Source organism: Nyctereutes procyonoides, unplaced genomic scaffold (assembly GCF_905146905.1).
Source record: "Nyctereutes procyonoides isolate TBG_1078 unplaced genomic scaffold, NYPRO_anot_genome, whole genome shotgun sequence".
NCBI lineage: Eukaryota > Metazoa > Chordata > Mammalia > Carnivora > Canidae > Nyctereutes > Nyctereutes procyonoides.
This window is the reverse complement of record NW_026575021.1, coordinates 6,423,213-6,448,458: the sequence shown is the minus strand read 5'-3', so window position 1 is coordinate 6,448,458 and position 25,246 is coordinate 6,423,213. Positions and strand designations below refer to the sequence as shown.

The 25,246-nt window shown below is 35.4% G+C and overlaps 1 protein-coding gene across 1 annotated transcript in view; it reads left to right on the top strand.

Annotated features, from left to right (window-relative positions):
• Positions 1-24,820, top strand: part of SRP72 (signal recognition particle 72) — a 29,835-nt gene extending 5,015 nt beyond the window's left edge. The window contains exons 3-19 of the mRNA XM_055340295.1: positions 211-334; positions 1,798-1,941; positions 2,021-2,132; positions 4,727-4,758; positions 5,372-5,496; positions 5,586-5,643; positions 8,236-8,367; positions 9,404-9,532; positions 10,437-10,509; positions 12,278-12,342; positions 13,728-13,823; positions 14,641-14,744; positions 14,879-14,956; positions 15,716-15,853; positions 19,058-19,095; positions 22,409-22,568; positions 23,406-24,820. Of these exons, the coding sequence (XP_055196270.1) occupies positions 211-334; positions 1,798-1,941; positions 2,021-2,132; positions 4,727-4,758; positions 5,372-5,496; positions 5,586-5,643; positions 8,236-8,367; positions 9,404-9,532; positions 10,437-10,509; positions 12,278-12,342; positions 13,728-13,823; positions 14,641-14,744; positions 14,879-14,956; positions 15,716-15,853; positions 19,058-19,095; positions 22,409-22,568; positions 23,406-23,583 (1,786 nt within the window). The 3' untranslated portion in view covers positions 23,584-24,820. The remainder of the gene's footprint in view (positions 1-210; positions 335-1,797; positions 1,942-2,020; positions 2,133-4,726; positions 4,759-5,371; positions 5,497-5,585; positions 5,644-8,235; positions 8,368-9,403; positions 9,533-10,436; positions 10,510-12,277; positions 12,343-13,727; positions 13,824-14,640; positions 14,745-14,878; positions 14,957-15,715; positions 15,854-19,057; positions 19,096-22,408; positions 22,569-23,405) is intronic.
• Positions 24,821-25,246: the final 426 nt, after the last annotated feature.

The window sequence follows — 25,246 nt, the reverse complement described above, 5'->3', positions numbered from 1 at the left end:
AAGCAAGAGAAACAAGGGAAATGGATGTAATATTTTCTCTGCCACTTGTGAACTAATTTTCAGGCCTTGCTAAACTTTGTCACTTTCCTTATCTTGTTAATGGAGGTTAAATGACTTAATATAGGTCAGGTACTTACAGCAGCATCCAGCATATAGTGTGTGCTCTGCAGTGTTAGCTAATGATCAGATACTGGTTTTTTTCTTTTGCAGTAACTCGCTTTCTTTTGAGAAGGCATATTGTGAGTACAGGCTGAACAGAATTGAGAATGCCTTGAAGACAATAGAAAGTGCCAATCAGCAGACAGACAAACTAAAGGAGCTTTATGGACAAGTGGTAATTACTGCTTTAAAATACCTGTTGACAATCATCCTCAGTAAGCATGACTGTACCTATAAGGAGCAGGGATGAGGAACCTCAGCCCATCCTGATGCTCCACAAAACTTGCCATCAAACCAATTCTTGAGGTTTGGACATATTCCCTCTTCTTGATCTTCACACAAACAGTTGCATATGTAGTATTCTGTGAATAAATTACTCCTTCAGGGTAATTAGAAACTTAAAAACATCCTATGAAATTTTGACTTTTTAGTTGGAAAGATGAAGGCCAGTGGGTTATATTTACACAGTTTTGAAATTGTATTTCTTTCTAGTTTTAAACACATTTTGTTTAAGGTTAAAATAAATAATGATAAGAATTTGGATGACTTCAGCTAGTTTGAAATCCGTAAAAATAGTTTATTCTGAAAGAGTTTGAGGCATATAAGTAAGCCTAAGGTAAAAATAGAGCTATTAATGATGAGAGTACAGAAATGTTTTATTAGAACTAGCAAAACCCTCTCAAAGATTTTTAAAATGTCAGTAAGAGCAATTAATGAATTAAATGTATTGTTCTCAAGAGATAGTAGGAGTTTTAACAATACATACTGGTTGGAGAAAGATTTGAACAAATTCATGGATTATAAGTTTATAAAGAACTTTTAAAGTAAGCTGGGGAAATTTAGGGTAAATTCCAAATTTAAGGCAAATTTTGAGATTGATGAAGGGTACCAGTCCCTGTCATATATAGCTGACTTGACGTAATATACCAAGAGTGACAGTTCTTACTGCCCTTTGAGAACAACTTGAATGAAATAAGCAGGAATTATGTTTTGTGTACTTGATACTAACCCTATACTAGCTGGTTTCTGGGAAAGAGAAAATAAGATTAAATACTGCAAACTCCTAGGAAATATTAAGTCCTTTTGTTAACATCTAGTTTTGTTCCCGTTCACTGGGGCTTAATAATCATTTTATGGATAGGAAAATTTTTTCATTGTAAGTCAGATTTAGGGCAGCCCGGGTGGCTAAGCCATTTAGCACCGCCTTCAGCCCAGGGCGTGATCCTGACCCATCCCTGCTTCTACCTCTGCCTGTGTCTCTGCCTGTCTCTCTCTCTCTCTGTGTCTCTCATGAATAAATAAATAAATCTTAAAAAAAAAAAAAAAAACTCAGGTTTAGCTAACAGCATGATTTCTTTGGAAAGATTTTCTTTCACAACTCACGGCACTTACCTAATCTAAAAAAGGAGGTAAATACAATGACTTTTCTATCTGAATCATGACCACAAATCCAGTGGAGATTCATTTATTGCAAGTTTTTGAAAGTATTAGTAGCACACAGAACTAATTGAAAATTTGTAAAGAAAAAACTGTTGATTGCCCATATCATGCTGAATTAGATTTCCTACTTAGTGATTCAAAAAAGGGTTTGTATGATGTCTTCTCCTCTGATCTTTTACTTGCTATCTTTCTCCCTAGTTATACCGGTTAGAACGCTATGATGAATGCTTAGCAGTATATAGAGATCTCGTCCGAAACTCCCAAGATGATTATGATGAAGAGAGAAAGACAAACCTTTCAGCAGTTGTTGCAGCTCAAAGCAATTGGGAAAAGGTGGTTCCAGTGAGTATCTCTGTATATCCGCACAGCTATAAAACAGTATTCTTGTCTAGTGTCTGACTGGTATTTTGCTCCATGACAGGAAAACTTGGGCCTCCAAGAAGGCACACATGAACTGTGCTACAATGCTGCATGTGCACTGATAGGACAAGGCCAGCTGAGCCAGGCAATGAAAATCCTACAAAAAGCTGAAGGTTGGAAGTTTATTAAAATTCTGTGTAATTGTAATGTGCATATAGCTTAAAACAGTATTTCCAAAAACTGCATTTGATTTTTGTGAGGTTTATTAACAGAAATTACTGATTCAGTGGGAATTTCTCACAATTCATCTCATCTTTCTCTTAGCATTTTAACATGTCTCTCCCCTATTTCTATCTAATCCCTAAGCCAGAGTACTTGTCCATTTTCATCCACACCAGACCTTAATTTTTTTTTTAATTTTTATTTATTTATGATAGGCACACAGTGAGAGAGAGAGAGGCAGACACACAGGCAGAGGGAGAAGCAGGCTCCATGCACCGGGAGCCCGACGCGGGACTCGATCCCGGGCCTCCAGGATCGCACCCCGGGCCAAAGGCAGGCGCCAAACCACTGCGCCACCCAGGGATCCCCAGACCTTAATTTTTTGAAGGTTTTTTAATAAGTTGCTATGAATATTAAATATAAATTGAGTTAATGTCAAGCATTTACAGCAGCACAGGGCATATAATATAAGCATCTAATAAATATTGGTAATTATTATTAAACTGGTACTCAAATATAGTGATAATTTGCTGTGCCTATGTGTGTATGTGCATGCATACACATAAATTATTTATATTGACAACACTATTCAAGCACAGTTTAACTCCATATAGTATGTTTTCATATACAACATTTACATGCTTTGAAGCTTTTAATTAAGAAAAAAGAAAAATAGGGATCCCTGGGTGGCGCAGCGGTTTGGCGCCTGCCTTTGGCCCGGGGCGCGATCCTGGAGACCCGGGATCGAATCCCACATCAGGTTCCAGGTGCGTGGAGCCTGCTTCTCCCTCTGCCTATGTCTCTGCCTCTCTCTCTCTCTCTCTGTGACTATCATAAATAAATAAAAATTAAAAAATAAAATAAAAAGAAAAATAGTCTTATTAGCTTATGTCTGGTTTTAACTCTAAGAACATATAAACTTTTCATCTGCATACATATTTCCCTGGAATACAGGGATATAGTGATATAGGGACTGTGGTGATGGTGAGGAGGAAAAAAAGGTGAAGCAGGGTCAATTCTAAATGTTGAAGGTTAAAATAAAAACAAGTTAGGGCAGCCCAGGTGGCTCAGCGGTTTAGCGCCGTCTTCAGTCCAGGATCACATGTAGGATGTGATCCTGGAGACTCAGGATCCAGTCCCACATCAGGTTCCTTGCATGGAGCCTGCTTCTCCCTCTGTCTGTGTCTCTGCCTCTCTCTATCTCTGTGTGTGTGTCTCATGAATAAATAAATAAAATCTTTTTAAAAAAAGAAAGAAGTTAGAGCATTGTGAGAAGAAAAATATGTTTGAGAATTATAATAGCTTGATTATACCCAGTGTTGACAGTAATATGGAAAAGGACACTCTTATACACAGAAGTTTTGAGTATAAAAGTAATACCAACTTTACATTGGGCAGTTTGGTGATGTGTGGCATATTTTAAAATTTGCATACCCTTTGATCCAAGGATTTCATTTTAAGGAAATAAAGTAATTAATAATTAGATAAATGAAATTAATTGTAAGGAAATACTTAAATTCATATATATTTTTATGAATGGTAATTAAAGGGATGGTCATAAGAAAAAAATTGGAAACATCATGAGTTTCTGCCCTATAAGAGAATTGGCTAAGTTTTGGCATTACCACAAAATAGATTGCCATACAGTCATTTAAAATAAAAATGTAGATCTAGGGGCTCCTGGGTGGCTCAGTTGGTTAAGGGTCCTATTCTTGGTTTTGGCTCAGATCATGATCTCATGGTTTGTGGGATCCAGCCCTGCATTGGGCTCCATACCTAGCGAGGAGTCTGCTTCTCTCCTCCCTTTCTCCTTCCCTCCCTCCCTCCCTGTCTCTTTCTGAAATAAATAAATCTTTTTTTTTTTTAAAAAAAGAGAGCCTTGATTAAAAATATAATAATAATGTAGATCTATATTTATTATAACATTAAGATGTCCAAAATATATTAAATGGAGAAGAGAGGCTTCATGGCACTTTCATTTCTAAAGCAAGTGTGCATTTGCATTTAAAAATAGTAATGGAAATGCTAACAGTGGTTATCTCTTGATGGTGGGATTATTGTCTTTATTTTACTACTTTTTTGTCATTGAGTTTTTGCAATCAACATTTTATTTTATTTATTTATTCATGAGAGAGGCAGAGATTACAAATGAAAGAAAAATGCCAGAGAACTAGAATGGTCAGGGACTAGAAGTATTTATGTAACATAATTGATGCTAATAATTTCCAAATTTGCTTATTATTAAAATTGTCTTGAGATCTTCTGCCCAAAAATTTAATTCTTTTTTTTTTTTTTTTTAAGATTTTATTCATGAGAGAAACAGAGAGAGAGGCAGAGACATAGGCAGAGGGAGAAGCAGGCTGCATGCTGGGAGCCCAGTGTGGGACTCCATCCTGGAACTCCAGGATTGCACCCTGGGCCAAAGGCAGGCGCTAAACTGCTGAGCCACCCTGGCGTCCCAAGAATTTAATTCTTACTTCTCAGAATGGTGAAAAAAATGGGAATTACCCTGCAATATTAATTTTAAAATCATTTTTTCCTATAGATCTTTGCCGCCGTTCATTATCAGAAGATTCTGTAAGTATTCTACTGTTGTTAAACCCAAATTTTACACTTCTAATATAAATTTATAGGGTGTTATTTATTGACTTGTTGAGATAGATGATGATTTATTAAATGTAAATCATAGTAAAAATCCTCTTGATCCTTATTTGATGGAGTCTCAGGCTGGGAAATTACAATACCAGAATTTTTATATGCCTTATACATTTTATTTTATATTAATATAAATCTATTCTCTAATTTAGATGTACAGCTCAGGTCTTTGAATATGGGTCCTTTCATAGAATTTCATGCATTTTTCTTAAATGAACCACATAATACAGCAGTCTTGATTTCCAATTGCCTTAAAGACACTTGTGAAGTAGTGTCATTACAAAATCCTTATACTTGTTATCCTTTCACCAATATTTTATTGTTTTCTGGCTCACACCTGTTTACACAGTAATTTACTTTTGGAATCACCTTTATCTGATTCCCAAATTTTAACAAACTGACTCTAAGGGAAGTTTTCTGAAAATTTATGTTGTCTATAAGATTATATATCTTTTGAATGTTTGGAATACTTGATAGATATGGAGATCAATTTTTGGAGCATTTACAAGGGAAAAAAGTTTCTTTTTCTACTTAGGATGGGACTGAGGAAGACCCACAGACAGAACTGGCCATCATTCATGGGCAGATGGCTTATATTCTGCAGCTTCAAGGTCGTACAGAGGAGGCGTTGCAACTTTATAATCAGATAATAAAACTAAAGTAAGTTATTAATACGAAGTGCCTTTTATAGGGGATGAAGTCTCTTTTTAAAGGTTTGTTTCTTTTTGACTGTTGCTTATTGTTCACAGGCCAACAGATGTGGGATTGCTAGCAGTGATTGCAAATAACATCATTACTATTAACAAGGTATGGGATATCCATGGCTTTCTTACATTTTACATTGAAAACATATTACCTCCATTTCTTTCTAGGTTGACTTCTTTTTTCCCTGACACAGTCCAATTGTAGCAAAATCACAGTAATAATTTAACTTTCATAATGATGATTCTATAAGCTATGTTCAAGTAATAAAACTTTTTTGCAGTTAGAGGCTCGACTATCTTACCCTTTTCCCAGTTTCTGATAATATCGAGAATCTATATATTGAAAAATAAATGTGGACTTCTAAACTAAGCATGTGTATGTTTTAAGTGTCTTTTTCATCTAGTGATCCTGAATACAAGTTTCCTATATATAATTTTTTTCTTTCCAGTGGTTTTCATTTTGGGGGAGGGGAGACATGGACAGATTCTTTCTCTACCCACCTCCAAACCACATATAAAATATTACAAGTATGTATATAAATGATCCTAAAGAATACTATACTAGTAAAATTAACCAACATTTAGAACATTGTTTTAATGGAAGAACATCTGAAGTTCAGATTTGAAAATTCAATTCAGTAGAAAATAAGAAAAGTTAACATTTGATTTCTTTTGATAAGCTGTGTGATTTTTCAAGTGCCATCTTATTTCATCTTCTGAATTATATTTTTAGGTGGTAGTACTTACCTCTAATTTGTAGGAATATAATCTGAAGCTGGAAGGAGTTAAGTAATTTATATAAAGTCACAGCCTGTTAGACGTAGAACTTTGATTCAGATTCTAGTCTCTGACTCCTTCATGGCACCTCTCTCCTCTTACAGCAGAAATTCAGAGGGTCCCCAGAGATCAGATAATAGCATTAGAGACTAGTAGTTATAGGATGTTGCAGGCCATTGGCATAATTTAGTTTTCCAAAAAATTGATTCTGGTGTTTAAATCTTAGCAGCATTATATACCTGCATGGGTTTATGAATTATTTGAAATGCGGGCAGCCCCGGTGGCGCAGTGGTTTAGCGCCGCCTGCAGCCCAGGGCGTGATCCTGGAGACCCTGGATGGAGTCCCACGTCGGGGCTCCCTGCATGGAGCCTGCTTCTCCCTCTGCCTGTGTCTCTGTCTCTATGAATAAATAAATAAAATCTTTAAAAAAAAATGAATTATTTGAAATGCCAGTGAGGATAAATTCTTTTTACCTGATAAAATTATGGGAAGGACAGCATGCGAAACACAAAATATCTTAATCTTTTGTAATTATATACAGAAATTTTTTTAGTTAACGGACTTTTTATTCAAAATAGTGCTGAATGCAATAGATAATGCAAAAGAAATATGAAACTCAATCATTACATCATTTAAAAATCACATAAATAATCAAATAAATGTACATGGTTTAAAAAATGTACATGGTTAAATTTTTTACTTTTTAACTGCCATTATTGATGAAAGAAAAGATCTCTGGGCTGGCAAATTTGTAGCTCACCCTTGAAGAAGGGTTACAGTTTGAAGGTATAAACAGCATAAGCAAGTGAACATATGGAGAAATACTTATGACTTGTGGAAAGAAAGTGAGAAAATAGAAGTTAGAGGATACATGTATGCTAGCTATTTAAAAACTTTTTAAAGTTACATTAAATGATGCCATGGTATGGGAGGCCTTGAAAAATCAAATTTTTGAATAAAAGCTGAAGTTTAAGAGAAGATAGCAAAGTTTAAAAGAAGTCTGGTAGTGGCATGGATGATGAAGTATTAAAATACAGAGGAGAACCAACTAGAAATCTGGTTTCTTAAGAATTGATTTATATGAAAGTCAGTTTCCTCCTGTACATTAAAATAAATTTACATTGGTTTGGAGCTTCACACTCAGGAAAAGTGATACCTATTTTAGATTCCTTCGTCTTCAAACTAGTAGAAGGGCTGGTTTAAAAAGCATGGGGTATCACTTATTTGCAAATAAATATGGTATTTAACAAAGCTAGAATGCTGTGCACACAGTAGACATTCAGATGCTCCGTTTGTCCTCAAGATGCATGTAATTTGTCTTCCTAGAAAAGTAAGTGACGTTCTATAATTCTAACAAGACTTTTTAAAGGCAGATAACACTGTTTGCTGCACACAGAAGTTTGAGAAATTGAGCTTCTGCTTAGGTGAGAAGGACCTTAAGGAAAAGAAAAAAGAAAAACAGCTATGTTACATTTGCATTTTTTACTAAAAATGGTTTCAAAAGAGTTGTGAACTTATTTCTGAATTTTAATGATTTGTTTACATAATGACTGTTTGAAAGAGGAAAGAATTTCCTCATTTGTCATATGAATTTTAATGGGCATAGTTTGTAGATTGCAGATTTCTTTGTATCTTTGTAGTCCTAATTTCCACTGTAAAATTCATTCTGTCTGTGAGTACTTTTCTTCAAAATTCAAAACAAGCAGTTAATAGTGGAAGAATAAATCAAAAGAAAACTAAGAACCCAAGACAAATTTATATGCGTCTCAGGGGTTTAAACAACCTAACCAGGTAGATGCATATCTTCCAAGCTTTTTTGTGTACAAAATAACTAAATGGAAGATGGATAAAGCCCTCAAGTGTTAAGAGTTGAAGTCTGAGATTGTTGTTAATAGCAGATGAACTTTTCTTTGTCAGGACCAAAATGTCTTTGACTCCAAGAAGAAAGTGAAATTAACCAACGCAGAAGGAGTAGAGTTTAAGCTTTCTAAGAAACAACTGCAAGCTATAGAATTTAACAAAGCTTTACTTGCTATGTACACAAATCAGGTAGGTAACAAACCTCTCATTGCCCTAGCTAAACCTTTTGGAGTATGGTATAAGGCATAATGGATGTATCAGTACAATCTATGTATACTTCTTGTCTTACACCGGTGTATTTTTTGGAATGTCCTATATCGTAGATTTTATTTATTAAACAAGCAATTTGCCCAATTCTTTGTAAAGTCTACAGCTGGAAGAGAATACTATTCATACTTGTAAATGAGGTACTGTTCTCATTATCCTGTTTCTAATGTCTGAATTAAAGTGGAAATGACCAAAGATGTTGACTGTGATTATAGGTTAAGATTTGTCTTTCGTTTTAGTTTGTACATAATTACTCAAGTTACAAATGCTAAAGAGGTCAATTCTAATATACATTAATTCTATAAAGATTTCAAACTCTTCCATAGCAGAGGTTTTCAGTGGGAGAGTGAAAGGCAGCAACATTTTTATTATTTAGAACTAAGCCAGGTTATTTTTGAATACTTTAGCAAGAAATACCTATGCATTTTGTTGCTTTTAAGCACAGGCTGATACTTGTATTTTCTTTTTTTAAACAAAACTGTGGAATATAAGCATCCAAATTAATATTTAGAACTAGTCCTTTCCAGGGTGCTGGATGCTGAATTGGTTACATGTCCAACTCTTAATTTCAGCTCAGGTCATGAGCTCAGAGTTGTGAGATCGAGCCCAGTGTTGGGCGTCAGGCTCCAAGCTGGGCATGGAACCTGCTTAAGATTCTCTCTCATCTTCTGCACACTCCCTCACCCTGCCCTGAGAACTAGTTCTTTCCTAAATGCTTTTGTAACTCCTAGCTTAAATTTAGTAAATGGAAATCTTTTCTTATGGGAAAAAAATTGAGAATAGATCATAGAAACCACTTCTTTTACCCCAGATAGTTCTTCACTTACTATTGTCTTTCAGCTGAGTTCCTTCCTTTTCCACCCCCATCCTTGTCTTTTTGGTCATTCACTTCATTTCATTGATTTAATTAACCAGCTTATTTTTGTTGCCGGGGGGCGGGTGGAATGCTATTTTCTAGGCAGAACAGTGCCGCAAAATATCTGCCAGTTTACAGTCCCAAAGTCCTGAGCATCTCCTGCCTGTATTAATCCAAGCTGCCCAGCTCTGCCGTGAAAAGCAGCACACAAAAGCAATAGAACTGCTTCAGGTAAAGGAATTATTTGAATTTTTCAGGAAGTGTTATGTAGTAGCATCCTTGTTTCATTTTCATTATAGTAACCTGCAAACTTGTAAATAAACAGGAAAACTAATAGGTAACGTACCACTAGACAAATTCCAAATGTCACTTGGTTAATTCCTGAGCTACAGCTTTGTTTTATGTAAGTTTGCATTATGGGGCACCTGAGTTGAGTGTTCAACTCTTGATCTCAGCTCAGTTCTTGATTTCAGGATGGTGAGTTCAGGCCCTGTGTTGGGCTCCACATTGTGCCTGGAGCCTACTTAAAAAAAAAAAAAAAGTTTGTATTAGTAAATGGTTGCAGTAAACCCTGAAGAATGCTTTTCACTTGGAGATCAATTTAGCATGAGTTAGTTTGTTTTAGGTTTATAATGTCAGAATATGCTTAACTTCTTTTTTCAATAATGTATTTTCCAATGAATCCTAATCCAAAACCTCAATTACAGAGATAGTGACTTGGTTTTTATCCTAAATCAGCTGTTAACATTACATGTTTGAAATTCCTGAGGGTACTGTACCCTGGAAAGTTGAACATGATAAAATTAGGACTATCCTGAAGGGCAAAGTTGCCTAGCAAGAATTCTCAGTAAGGAGACAGCATCTGAGTATCTTATTTAAACAGACAAAACTGTGTAATAATATTAATTATTATTTCTCTATTAATGACTTCCTGGAACTTGATATTATTACACTTCCAGAGCATAATTTTAAAAAATGGATATCAAATAAAATTTTTCCAGAATTGAAATTTTGACCTGAAACTAGAACTTTAATTTTTAAAACTGGATTTTAAATTTTATGTAGAAATGATCATTGAAATGTGTGCAGTTATGTAAATTGAGATTTTTCTTTTCTCCAACTAAAAACACTTTAGGAATTTTCAGATCAGCATCCAGAAAATGCAGCTGAAATTAAGCTGACCATGGCACAGCTGAAAATTTCCCAAGGTATTAATACTTATTTCATCATGGTTAAAATATTTAATGGAAACATGGTTGAAATGTTTCTGAAGTAGTTGTGAGTTATGTGGTTTTAAAAAATTTGCATAATGATGAAGCATAATCATTGCTGTTTCAAACAGCTTTTGCTCAGGTTATTCTTAAATTTTTGGAACAATTCTCAATCTCTGCCTTGAAAGTAATTAGAAGCAAAGAAATCCTAAGTTTCAAAAGACCATACTTAAACTTCGTGGATATGTTAAATGTAGAAATGCTCATTATCTGTCACTTGAAAGTATTTGCATGAAAGAAGGGTTACTTTGCTTTTAGTTTTCTTAGCCGATTATACTTTGTTTATAGTTTATGACCCATATCCTGGGGAGAAGAGGCAGGGAAAACTGACATTTTTTAATCCTACAGAAAACTTGACTAGTATTTTTTGTCTGTGATTTGAACCAGCCTTGAATGATTATCTAGAGCTGTATTGTCTGTATTTGGTGACCACCATTCACATGTAGCTATTTTAGGTTTAAAATTAAATGAAATTTTAAAAATCAATTCTTCATTTGTGGTAGCCACATTTCAGAGGCTTCATAACCACATGTGGCTAGTTGAACAACATAGATAAAGACATTTCTATCATAAAAAGTTCTGTCTCTGGCATAGACCACGCATTCTCGATACAGGGGTGGGTTGGGTATCATTTGTTTGGGGGGTGGCCAAAAAAATTACAGATATTATAATGGCTAAAATGAAAATTCCACGGGTAAAGATGAGAATAGTTGACAACTAGAGGGAAAAAAAAAGTCTTACAAGATTCCCTTAGTGTTTAGTAATAAAAACAAAGTTGAGAAACATTGTTGGTCTTGGTACCTGGCTGGCTTAGTTGGTAGAGCATGCAACTCTTGATCTCAGGTTTGTGAGTTTGAGCCCCAGAGCATAAAGAGAACTTAAATAAAAAAGAAAGAAAGAAACATTGTTGTTCCCCGTTATCTATTCTTACATTTCCTTACCTTCCTCCCTTATTTCTTTTTCCTTTTCCCACTTCTCCTTTTTCTTGCTTATCCCCTTATTTTCTTTCCTTATCCAGTTTTCAGTTTATTTTTGAGAGGATTATTTATCATACTAAAATTACTAAGAAAGAGCTGTCATTGATTTCTATTTTGTTTTTAAAGATTCTGAAAGGTTACATTATTGATATTTACAATGAGTAGAAAGTATTTTAACACAGTAGGAAATTTTCTTTTCTTTTTTTTTTTTTTTAAATGACAGTAATTTGCAATTTATTCCTTGTAAAGTAGCTGGGTGCAGAAGGGCTGCTGGGTGAATGTATTTCATCACTTGACATTTATTCTGCTAGTTGATCTTTTTTTTTTTTTTTTTATAAATTAATTTTTATTGGTGTTCAATTAGTAGGAAATTTTCATTGCACTCATATGTGTAGTAACATGTTTCAAGGTCTTTAGGGTAGGATGTCCTTTAAGTTAGAATTTGAAAAATGTTGAAATAGAACTCAGCAGACTGGGTGGGAGTTGCGAGACTCCTTTCCTATAGCATCTCTGCCATTAACTTTCTTTGTGGGTATAAGCAAGGTATATAGTGTTTCTTAGGATTCATTTTCTTTATGTATGTGTAAGAAGAATAAATAGAGCACATTATCCCCAAGATCCCAAAGTTTGGGTATTTAGAGATATTACAAAATGTGACTTAAATTTCTTATTTTTTTATAATAATAATGCTTTCTTCTGTGTGATAATGATATTTTTAATCTCTCAAGGCAATATATCCAAAGCATGTCTAATATTGAGAAGCATAGAAGAGTTAAAGCATAAACCAGGCATGGTGAGTTTATAACCAAAATATTTTAAGACTAAAAAAGTAGTGGAATAATAGTCTATTGGTATGTTTAATGTTTCTTTGTATTTAATTTCTTTTTAATTCATACTGTAGAAGTAGTAGGTAAAATAGGTTACTTATCTGCTCTACATTTAATGGCATTTTGTGTTCTGCTTTCCATTGACTCATTATTTAGGCAAATATACCAAGTATTATTTAGGCCTCATATTATCACTAAAACCCAACCTTAAATAACCTAAGACCTATATAGGGAATTTCTTATCTTAATTATTGTATCATGTCTTCAGTGTGGTATCTTGAGTTAAAATAGTTTAGTGATAGTGGTGGCCAAACAATTTAGTTTTTGTTGTGTGATGATTCAAGCGTTGCAGGTTTAGACCACTGATAACAGCTATGAAAGCATCTATTTCTAAGTAGAGGCTAATGCTGTCATTGGTGGTATTTACATTTATCGAACAGGGACTTTTATTCATGTCTGTATCCTCTAACACAGCTTATTTACAGTTGGCTCTTAGTAAATGTGTAACAGTATTATGGTAGTGCTTTCTCTTTTGAAGTTTCATATTTAAAGATTGGACTACAGTTCTTCAGTATTAGAATCAAATATAGATGTTTCTGATATTTCATATCTGGCCTTTTATTACCTTTCAAGAAATTTATTCACTTCATCATTGTTAAATTTATTGGTATAAAAGTTATTCAGGTATTTCCTGTTTATCCCTTTAATATCTGTAGAACCTGTCTCATTCATGAAACTGTTTATTCAGGGCTTCTTTTTTGTTTTCTAATCAGTTTGGCCAGAGATTCATTAGTTTTATTGATTTTTCTCAAAGATCCAGCTTCTTGTTTCTGTTTCTTTCTGTCCTCATCTCATGTTGCTCCTCCCATTCTCACTCCATTCAAGCCACATGGGTCTCCCTGCTGCCCTTCCAACACACTAGCCAAGGTTTTCACTGGCTTTTTTGTAGCTCAGGCCAGATAGAACTTATCATGGAAGTTTACCCATGCTGATGTGTACCTCACTGATCATACATTGGATGTTGCAACAGTGTTTTAGTATATAAACTAATTTTCTAAGCACTCATTCTCAACTATTATACTTACCTTGCTATACACTAGTGGTCAACTGGCACTGGTTTAAGAGAAAAGTTATATTTTATAGATAACTACACTTTGGGAACCACTGTTATATATGGTATTTCTAGTGATTATGGTCTAGAAAGATAATAAATTTTATGATGAATTTGGTACTGGCAGAGAGCCTAACCTTTATATGCTTTTTTTTTTCCAGTTTTTTTTCATTTTCAAAAAACTTACTGTGGGAGAAAAGGGGGAACTTTATTCATTAATTTATACTTTTCACTGGTTAGGTATCTGCATTAGTGACCATGTACAGCCATGAAGAGGATATTGATAGTGCCATTGAGGTCTTCACACAAGCTATCCAGTGGTATCAAAACCATCAGGTAAACAAATGGAGTAAATGGTTATGAGGGCATGTTTTTACATGAAAATAAAAAGCTGCAGTAGTGAACTCAAGTTAAAAAAATTGAAGTATTCCAAGTTGCTGTTTAAAGAATGGAATACTGTTGGATTGTCAAATTAGTCTTTTAAGTATACCAGATCCAAGTAAATTTATTAGAAATAAGAATTATTTTAAAATGGAGGAAAAAAAGCTCAGTTATGGTTTTGAAGTCCTTTCTAGTTTGTTATGTTTGTGTATAATCTCAAAAAATAATAATACATGAGTGCATATAGGAGTGCTCATCTTTAGTGGCTAGAGAACTCATGGATGGTAGTAAGTGGTGGAACAATAAATACATGCAATAATTGTATCTCATGTTTCCATGGAATAGGAACATCTTCATTTTTTCCATTATAGGTCTTTATAAGTTGGCAATATCCAACTTATACATGCACACATGTGGCATTTATACTGTTGGCACTATTAGCAGTGTTGGGATATCAGTGTTTGGAGAAATACTGTATTGATTTTGAGAACTATGGTGACATATCTTTAAGATTTGATTATGAAAAAATATTTCTAGTTGTAGATAATCTAAAAAGAGATAGTGTTCCAAATTCATAAATTGGTCATCATTTGTATAATTTGTCTACCTCCCTCCCCATATGTTTTTGTGATTTTTGTTGTTTCATGCATTCAATAAAACTTTGAGGAATTTAATGGATAGGGCCATCTTAAAGATCTAATGAATATGGTAACTTCACGAACTTGGTAGATATCTACCTTAAAGATTTTTTTTCCTTTTATTGAACCTTTAGCCCAAATCTTCTGCTCATTTGTCCTTGATAAGAGAAGCTGCAAACTTCAAACTCAAATATGGGCGGAAGAAAGAGGCAATTAGTGACCTAGAACAGCTATGGAAGTAAGTTCTGAAAGGTAGAGATGTAAAAATGCAAATTTATTGCTGTTATTTGCACAAGGAATTATTTTGCTTGTTTATGTTACTTTTTCCAGTTTTATAAACTGTTCATTAACTTTCTTTCATTCTTTTTTTAGACAAAATCCAAAAGATATTCACACCCTGGCGCAGCTTATTTCTGCTTACTCACTTGTAGATCCTGAGAAGGCAAAAGCGTATCCTTTTGATTATTCTTCCAGACAGCTCCCAAGTAGTGTGCTAGATCCCTTCCAATACCTATTTTGGCCATGGCTTTTTCTGTTGTAAATTTCAACAGACGGAACACTTTTCTAACTAGTAAGAGCAAAAATTAGAATTTATTGATTAACATGACTGAAAAATACAGTAATAGATCCATCTTGGGGCACAGTTTGATTGTTCCAGAAGCAAAAATGAGGTCAACAGGATGCAGCTTATATCAGGTTCAAGTACAGCAGCAAAAAAGAAAAAAAGCATATTTTATTTGGGTAGTTGTGAAAGATTCTGAAATGTCTTTTTGATTGAACTCTCTTAGGTTGCATACCCATCTCAAACATTTACTAAAAATAAGAGATTCAGTGTCCTGATTGGCTGAGTTTGAATCATGTGCTACTTCAGTCAGGGTGTGCTCCCAAATGCAACGTGGAGTGGTAGATGCTAAGCAGCCACAAGTCAAAACCTTTGTAGTGAGCAAATCTATGTTTAATAGTTGTTTTGGAATATAGATTTTTATTAAGCCCCCATTTCAAAGCACAGCACCAACTTAAGGAATAAATGATTAGATTATGGCTCCTTTATTTAGATATATAATATATAATTGACTTTATCATCTGATTTGTTATTCTATAGAAGATTTAAGAATTTTTTTACTTTTGACAAAAGACATAAAGATTTTTTCTTTTGGCAGACATATATATGTGTATATATTGTGTTCCTGAACTCCTGTTTGATCCCAGCCTTAGTAAACACCTGCCCTCATCAGATAGTATGTCCCTAAAAGTAGATGTCGAGGCTCTTGAAAATTCTCCTGGTGCTACTTACATTCGGAAAAAGGGTGGAAAAGTTGCCGGAGATAGTCAACCAAAGGAACAAGGGTAATGTTTTCATTGTAACATTCACTAATGTGGACTTCAAATTACATAAGGAATGAAAAACACATTCTCTGAAAATACCTTGTGAATAAACTTTAGTCCCACTTGTTTCTTTTCCCCTTCTTTTTTGCTAAACCCAGTTAGTCCTCATCCTGTTTACCACCTCTCCCCATCCCACACCAAATTAACCTTTGGTATTGAGTGTATATCCTTCAGGATCTTTGTGATTACACACAAAGGTGATTTAGAAATACTTTCCTTGGATTGGTGTATTTTTTGTTTTTTTGCAGAAGAGGGTTATATTGTACTTACTGTTTTCCACCTTGCTTTCATTTACTAAGTCGTGGAGATTTCTCTCTCTCTCTCTCTCTCTCTCTCTCTCTATATATATATATATATATATATATATATATATATATATTTTTTTTTTTTTTTTTAAGATTTTAACTTATTAGAGAGAGCATGAACAGGAGGAGGGGTAGAGGGAAAAGCAAACTCACCACTCAGCCCAATGCCAGGCTCTATCCCAAGGCCCTGGGAGCATGACCTGAGTTGAAAGCAGATGCTTAACAGACTGAACCACCCAGGCGCCCCTTCTCCATATTCTTAGCATAGACATATTTCATTCTTTTTATGCATAGTATTCCATTAGCTGAATGTCCCTGCTTTATTTACCTGTAAGTGTTTATGTACATTTAGTACATCATCTAGTAATTCTATACCAGTTAAGATGAGGTTTATTTTGCTGATTTGGAGGAAAGATTAACTGGTTTCATTAACTTAAAAAAAGGTCAAATTCTGATTCTTATTCTCCCACCTGGCCATCTTAGAAATACAGTGGAGGCCTACTCAGTGAAATGTTTAAGATTCTATGAATAAAGACTTGGGATGAATAGAGAATGGAAGAAATGTAACCCTTCCCCAAATTTGTGGTTTTTATGGTTTTTCACTGTTTTCTCCTTTTTTGAATGCCTTTTGAAGTGTAAAATTTTTTCCTAACTTAAAAAAAATACATCAGCAATAGTATATGAGTAACTTCATTATGAACTCTGGTTAAAAAAACCATTGTCATCATCATAACAGATTTTTAAATGAAGAATTGGAGTCTCAAAGATACTACCTTGTTCCAAATTTCATTTCATCATATGAGTCTCACCCACTTCAAGCCTTATCAAGAAACCCAAAATAAAAAATTCAAGCCAAATCTTAAGGGGATTTTCAAATAATGCCTGTTTAAAGATTTCCTTTTCTTTTCCTTCCCTTCTTTCCTTCCTTCTTCCTTCTTTCCTTACTCTGTTCCTTCCTTAGAAAGGTTCCACGCTCAGCATGGAGCCCAGTATAGAACTTGAACTCATAACCCTGAAATCAAGACCTGAGCTAAGACCAAGAGTTGGGTACCTAACTGAATAACCATCCAGGGACTCCCTATTTAAATATTTTCAGTATTTTTTTTCCTTATCCAAAACAGAGTTGAGTAATTAGTAAGAATATAGTTCTTTTCTAATTTTTTAGTCTTCTCTTTTTCATTAGGCAATTATTAAGGCATTGACCTTTAGGCTTTTAAATCTCAGCATCTTATTTTCATTAGGCATTATTAAAGCCTTTTATGAGAACTTTTGGATACAAAGGCTTAATTTTTTTTGTTTTTGTGGGTTTTGTTTTTTTGTTTTTTTTTTTTTTTAAGATTTCATTTTAAGTAATCTTTATACCCAACATGGGGCTTGAAATCACAATGTTGAGATCAGGAGCCAGCCAGGCACCCCACAGGTTTAGTTTCTTTTGAAGATACACTGTGTTGTTGACAAAAAATAAGTCATGATCCTTGCCCTTTAAAGAACCTAAGTCTAGCTAAAAGAACCTAACTCTAGCAGAAGGAAATATTGTAGTAATTGCAATAAAGGTTGCGTGTTCTGTGATTGTGTGGGGCATAGAGGAGTACCCCAGAGAGTATAGTCCTTTCTGAGGACAGTCAGGGGTAGGAAATCACCTCATGGAAGAATGGAGGAGGGGGTAGTATTGACTCTTGAGAGGGATGAATTAGGCAAAGCGTGAGCAAGGGCAAAGGAGTAAGAAATGGCAAAGAAGCTTTGAGAAATTATAGACATGGCTGTAGAGTGATTTGTAGAGAGACAATTTAGATCATTGAATAATCTGGATGAAAGTTGAAGCTCTAAAATTAGATACTTGTGTTGTGCCTCTTACTCTTCAGGATATCCTGAAAGAAATTGCACAATTGAATGACTTGGTAGAATGAATTTTTTTTTTTAAGATTTTTTTTTTTAAAGACTTTATTCATGAGAGACACAGAGAGAGAGAGAGAGAGAGAGGCAGAGACACAGGCAGAGGGAGAAGCAGGCTCCATGCAGGGAGCCTGACTTGGTACTCAATTCCGGGTCTCCAGGATCAGGCCCTGGGCTGAAGGTGGCACTAAACCACTGAGCCACCCGGGCTGCCTGGTAGAATGAATTTTTGACAGATATTGTTGCTCTCATCTTTTTAGCTCACTGTTTCTTGTAGTTTCCATAGAGGTGAGGTATATCATGTATGATTATGTATAGAGATATTTTTTCGGTCTTTGTCTTATAGCCGTCAGAGTACTTAATTATTTTGAAGTGTTTTCTTGATTTCTTATGCTCCTTTTGGCACCCCTCCTTTTTTTGTTAGTGTACTTAATAAAGATTTTACTTAAGTTCAGTAAACTCACCAGGTTCAAGATTTGAAAGATAAAAACCTATAAAATTAAAGCTTCCTCTCATCCCTGTGTGCTCTCCTCTCTCTAAGGTCACAACCAATGTTGTCTCACATATGGTCCCAGAGATACTCTTTGCTATCTGCTCTCTAATTTTGCCAAACATGTAACTTAATGTAGTATTGTAGATTTTCATGCTTGTGCAGATTTCTTATCTTTTTACATAGACTTAATGTGTGGCCATGTAAATGGTATCTGTTTTCTGAAAACATAGTTAACCGTCTTTTTTTAAACCACTTTCCAAAAACTGTAGTTTGTGAAGTTTGATTAAGCTTAACCAGTATTAATATCCCAGCAAGTTTATAAACTTCGGTGAGACAGTGCCAAATCTTAAATGCCTTTATGATAAAGTGCCCAGCTCATTCTTTTGTACATGTTTAATGCTGTATAAATATTTTATGATGATGGTAATGATTTTTCTTTTTTTTTCTTTTTTTCTTTTTTCTTTTTTTTTGCAGACAGGGAGATTTGAAAAAGAAGAAGAAAAAAAAGAAGGGTAAAGATTTTTTTCCTTTTTTTATCTTTAGAGTTTACAAGATAAAAGCTTGAGTTTAGGCCAGTATAAAAATCTTCAGACCTAAAAATACTTCTCCTTTTCTGTCTTTGAATACTGACTTTTGTCTTGACTATAGCTAATACTTAGGGTTTTTTTTTTTTTTTTAACTTTAAAGCGTACAACTCTAGAGACTGATTGCCTGAATTCAGATTGTTGCTGTAATTACATTGCTCTTTTGCTGTGACTGTGAACAGATTACTTAATATTACCTGCCTGAATTTTTCATTTTTAAAATGGAATGTGTTATTATATTCCTCATAGGATTAAATGAGATACTGCATGTAAAAAGATCTCAGAATGATGCCTAGCACACAGTAAGCCTTTATACATTAGGGTGCTTTCAGCTACAAACTAAACTCCATCAAACTGGTTATTTATGAAAATGGCAGTGTAGAGGAAAGGTTAACTGATCTAGAAGTTGTATGTCTTTGTTTTTCTGTTTACAAAACTGAATCCCATTAGAATCATTGTTTGTTAAAAGGGTCAGGGCTTTTTATTTATTTATTTATTTTTTTTTTAAGATTTATTTTAGAGAGCACATGCTGGGTGGGATGTGGGATCGGAGGGAGAGGGCAGAGTCCCAAGTAGACTCCATGCTGAGTGCGGAGCTCAACACAGGGTTCAGTCTCAAGACCCCACGCTGAAACCAAAAGTGGGATGCTCAGTCAACTGCACCATCCAGGTGCCTCTGGAGCTTGTCATTTATATCCAACAGTTCAAAAAAGGCCTTTCTGCAGTTGTCATGTCTTTCCCAATAATCTCATGGGCCAGCATAGGTCATAGGTCAATGTCTAACATGAACCATTAACCAAGGGAATGCCATGCATTGATTAGCTTAGGCTGTGTTCTTAATTCCTGGCAAGAGTGGGTAGGATTACTGTGTTTGACTTCAGTTAGTCAGAAGTTATCCCCGGAGCCACCTACCTGTTCCTGAGTCTGGGAAATCTGTGGTATAAATCAGATTCATTCTTCCTGTCTCTTTCCTTCTTTCCTTCCTTTACTTTTTTTTTTAAGTAGGCTGCATGCCCAACGTGGGGCTCAGACTCACAAACCTGAGATTGAGTCACATGCTAAGTGATGTTTTTTTATGTATTAGTAATACTGCAAGGGAACAGCTGTTAACTATAGGTAGCAATAATCTGCAGTATCACTCTTTTCTTTCTTTTTTTTTTCCAGAAGAGTATTTTTTAAAACTTAGAAGTGATACATGCTCATTCTAAAAAACAAACAAAATCTCTATCTTATAAAATGGCATAAAGCATGTAAAATTTCTTACCCAAAAATTCATGCTCCCAGAAAATTACAATTTAACTTTTTTGTATACAGAAACTTTTTTTAAAAGAAGATTTTATTTATTTATTCATGAGAGACAGAGAGAGGCAAGAGATACAGGCAGAGGGAGAAGCAGACTCCTTACAGGGAGCCCGATGTGGGATCCGATCCTGGGCCTCCAGGATCATCACACCCTGGGCCAAAGGCAGTGCTAAACCGCTGAGCCACCCAGGCTGCCTTAGAAACATTTATTATACATGTACATGCTCAGTCAATAAAGGTTTTTACAAAATTGAATGAACAGTGTCTTCAGGGTAATTTATTTTATTTTAAAAGATTTTGCTTATTTATTCATGAGAGACACAGAGAGGCAGAGACATAGGCAGAGGGAGAAGCAAGCCCCCTGCGGGGAGCCCAATGTGGGACTTGATGCCAGGACCCTGGGATAATGACCTGAGCCGAAGGCAGATGCTCAACCACTAAGCCACCCAGGCATTCCAGGATAATTTGTTTTAATCTTCTACTTTAGATCATATTGCGCAGACATTTTTCCAAATTATTAAATATAGATGTACTTTTTAACCTATAGCTATAGCTTCCTATAGTGTGGGCATACTCTAAAGATTTATTTTAGAGAGTGCATGAGTAGGGGGAGGGGCAGAGAGAGAGAGAGAGAGAGAGAAGCAGACTCCCCACTCTGCATGGAACCTGATTTCGGGGCTCAATCCCATGACCCTTATTAAATCATGACCTGAGCCAACATCAAGAGTTGGACACTCAACCGCCTGAGCCACCTTATATGTAACTTTGTGTCTTATAGATATCTGCAGGATAAATTTCTGAAGGTATAAATTTTGACTGACACTGTCAAATCGCTCTCTACAAAGGCTGTACGTTACACCTCTGCCATAGTGTTTGAGTGTTTCTCACTATCCCATCAACACTATTACTGCTTTTAATATTTGTTAGTTTGATAGAATTTTATTACCTTTTTCATTTCTAATTAGGTAGAACATTTTTTCACATGATTAAGGACTTCTGTTTCTCCTGGCTTACCCTAATTACAGCAATGCTCATTTTCCTTTGCATTATTTATCTATTGATTTTCAAGATCTCCTTCTATATTAAGAATAGCAGTCCACCCGATTACATAGTATGCAAATTTTTTTGTTATTTCTCTTAAAAATGTATCTCTTATCAAGTGATATTAAACATTTTTTATATAGGGACACCTGACTGACTCAGAAGAGCATATGACTCTTGATCTTAGGGTTGTGAGTTTGGGCCTCACTTTGTAAAGATTACTTAAAAATAAATGAAACTTTAAAAAGGTTTTTTTTTTTTTTTAAGATTTTATTTATTTGAGAGAAAGTGCCTGAGCGATGAGTGGTTGGGTGGGTGCGAGGAGCAGCAGATTCCCCACTGAGCAGGTAGCCTGATGCAGGACTCAGTCCCAGGACCTTGGGATCATGACCTGGGCTGAGGGCAGACACTTAACTGACTGAACCACCCAGCCACCACACCCCGCCCTCCCCCCAGTTTTTTTTATTTTTTTTATTTTTATTTTTTTTTATTTTTATTTATTTATGATAGTCACAGAGAGAGAGAGAGAGAGAGGCAGAGACACAGGCAGAGGGAGAAGCAGGCTCTATGCACTGGGAGCCTGACAGACTCGATCCCGGGTCTCCAGGATCACACCCCGGGCCAAAGGCAGGCGCCAAACCACTGCGCCACCCAGGGATTCCTCCCCCCCCCCCCCAGTTTTTTTTAATAGATACATCTATAAAGTTTTCCTTTATGGCTTCTGAATTTTGTATCATGCTTATTAATAAGGCCTTTTCCTGTCTATATTATAAAACATTCTCAGATGAACTTATTTCAGTTTTAATGTTACTTATTCGCAGTCCAGGACACATTTTTTAAGCAAACTATCTTGAAAACATTACGGACATATCTCATTTCTTTATTGCTTGTTACACAGGAAAACTACCTAAAAATTATGACCCAAAGGTGACCCCAGATCCAGAAAGATGGCTACCAATGCGAGAACGTTCTTACTACCGGGGAAGAAAGAAGGGAAAAAAGAAGGATCAGATTGGAAAAGGGACCCAGGGAGCAACTGCAGGAGCTTCATCTGAACTGTAAGTCATTGCTCCTCAAAGAAGTCCCTCGGAGCATAGGTCAATTCTTTCTCAGATGGACTCAGGATCATTAGTAAGAATTTTTAAAATGTATTTTAGCTGTAAGGAATATAGTCAGATATCTTTATATATATAGTCAGATATCTTTAACAAATGTTTTGCGATGTTTATGTAAAAAATGTTTCTGGTTTGATTATATTGTTAATACTAGGATTGTAGAATTGTATTATAGATGTTAGGATTCTGGTGTCTTCAAAAGGAAGCTAAATACACGGAGTCATTCAACAGAATAAACAGATAAACAGATACTATAAATAAGATGACGAAAAAGAAGTATTAAGGATGTTACTGAATTCATTTTTACATTATAGGATTCTAAGTCATTTAAATTTTTTTCCTATGCTTTCTAAAAATTGGCATGAACCATATATTACTATTTCCTTAATTATAAAGCAGTTAAAATTGTATTCAAAAGAAAAAATTGAGGGGATCCCTGGGTGGCGCAGTGGTTTGGCGCCTGCCTTTGGCCCAGGGCGCGATCCTGGAGACCCAGGATCGAATCCCACATCGGGCTCCCAGTGCATGGAGCCTGCTTCTCCCTCTGCCTATGTCTCTGCCTCTCTCTCTCTCTCTCTCTCTGTGTGTGACTATCATAAATAATAATAAAAAAAGAAAGAAAAAATTGATAGCAAGTTGAAGAGCCCACTTTAAAAGAAATAGAGTATGTGTGGGAGATTGTTAGGAGTAGGAAGTGAAAGCCACGTATATACGTTTTTATAGCCTTTTCCTTTGTTGAATATATGAATGACCAACACTTTCCTGATCTGATGGTTTCAGGGATGCCAGTAAAACTGTGAGCAGCCCACCGACCTCCCCAAGACCTGGCAGTGCAGCAACAGCATCTGCATCTACAAGTAATATCATACCCCCAAGACACCAGAAACCTGCAGGGGCTCCAGCAACAAAAAAGAAACAGCAACAGAAAAAGAAGAAAGGTGGAAAAGGTGGCTGGTGATTAAAGCATTCTTGTTTTCAGGCTATTTTTAGTCTCACTGACACTAGGAACACAATAAAGGTAACACAGCAAGAAGCACAGAGCTACTTCCCTCTCCCATCCCCATGTTTTCATGAAATTATTTTCTTGCACATCCCCCAGGAAAACATCTTCCTCAAACTCTGCCTAGTCAGACTTGGCCTACTTTACCATCCAGCTTTGCACAGATGATAAGGACTCAGAATTGGGCATTTTTCCTCCTTGATCTCTGTTGCATTCTTTCTCTTTGTGTGCTGTGATCTGGTGTTTTTTTCAGTTTCACAAACAATGCATGTTATCCAGAGTTTCCTAGGATTTAAACAGAAACTACTTCTGTTTCAACTAGAGTCTGAAGATACTTGTTTCATATCAAATCCCACTTTAAATTATGTCTTAGGAGGCCTTAGGAGACTGAAAGTGGAATCTTCTGAGCATTCCAAATATCTGCTTAGAGATATCATGTGATAAAAAGGGACCTTATTACACACTGGTGTTCTTCACTTCATTATATGAATGACCACAGGAAAACTAAAGTAAATGTCACCAGTTTTAACCATACATCCTGTCATGTGACCCTAGAGTATGGGATACCGAATACACATACTATATAAATAGTAATGAAATGTGTGTGTGTGTCATATATACACACATATACACATATATATAAATTAGGACTCCTCTGCACCCCATTTTGTTTTCAGATTATGATAACATTATACTGATTTAGCATTAAAGAACTCAAGGAAAATGTAGCAGTGTTGCAAGAAGTTGACTCTTAGACCCAGTGTTCTGAGGTCAGATGGGTTTGGAGTGTCTCAATCAAAGATTTCATGGCCCTGTCAAGAGCATGAACTTCTGAGGTAGAGGGGAAACCCTCCAGAGTTCAATAGTGGGCATTATTAGAACTTAACAGAACTGTTCGCCCCATTAACAGATACTAAAATGACTTGCCTTCGTCATTTGGGGTACAACTATTCATTACCCTTCTCAAAGTAATGAAGTATTGTACATTCAGTCTGGTGTCAGTGTTGCTCTGGTCTTCTTGCTTGCAAGCCACTTTCCCATTGAACAGCTCTGAGAAAGACATGCTGGGATGCCCACCCTTGTTAGTATTCATTTTGTACTGCCCAAGATAGCATTGAATTTAGACTTTGAGTATTTCCTTGTGATCATATTACTTCATCCTTGTTAATAAAGTGCTGCTGTGTTGGACTCTGAACATATCTATCGAAACTTCTTCAAAGATATATTTTAAAAAGCTTTCCTCCTTTACAAGAGTAAGAAATGTGGTGCTGCCTTTCTGTTGAGCATAATCAGAATCTGCAGTAACATATAAATGAGACCCTCAGATATGAATGATTTATTATGGCATAATACTTTTTGAGAATTATCTTTTGGTAAGAGTGATATACTTAATCCTTCTGAATATATACCCCATTACAGGAATAATTGTTCATAAATTTGTTATTCAGGATTCCATTAAATTTCTGTGATGAAGGATAATCATTTTTGGGTTAACTGAGCTATAGAATTTTGGTGAAATACCCATCATTGAAAACTTTGACCCAAGGCACCAAGAGTGAAATACATTTCTCTATTTGGTCATTGTAATTGCTAGCCATTGTTATTACCAGTCATTACTAAG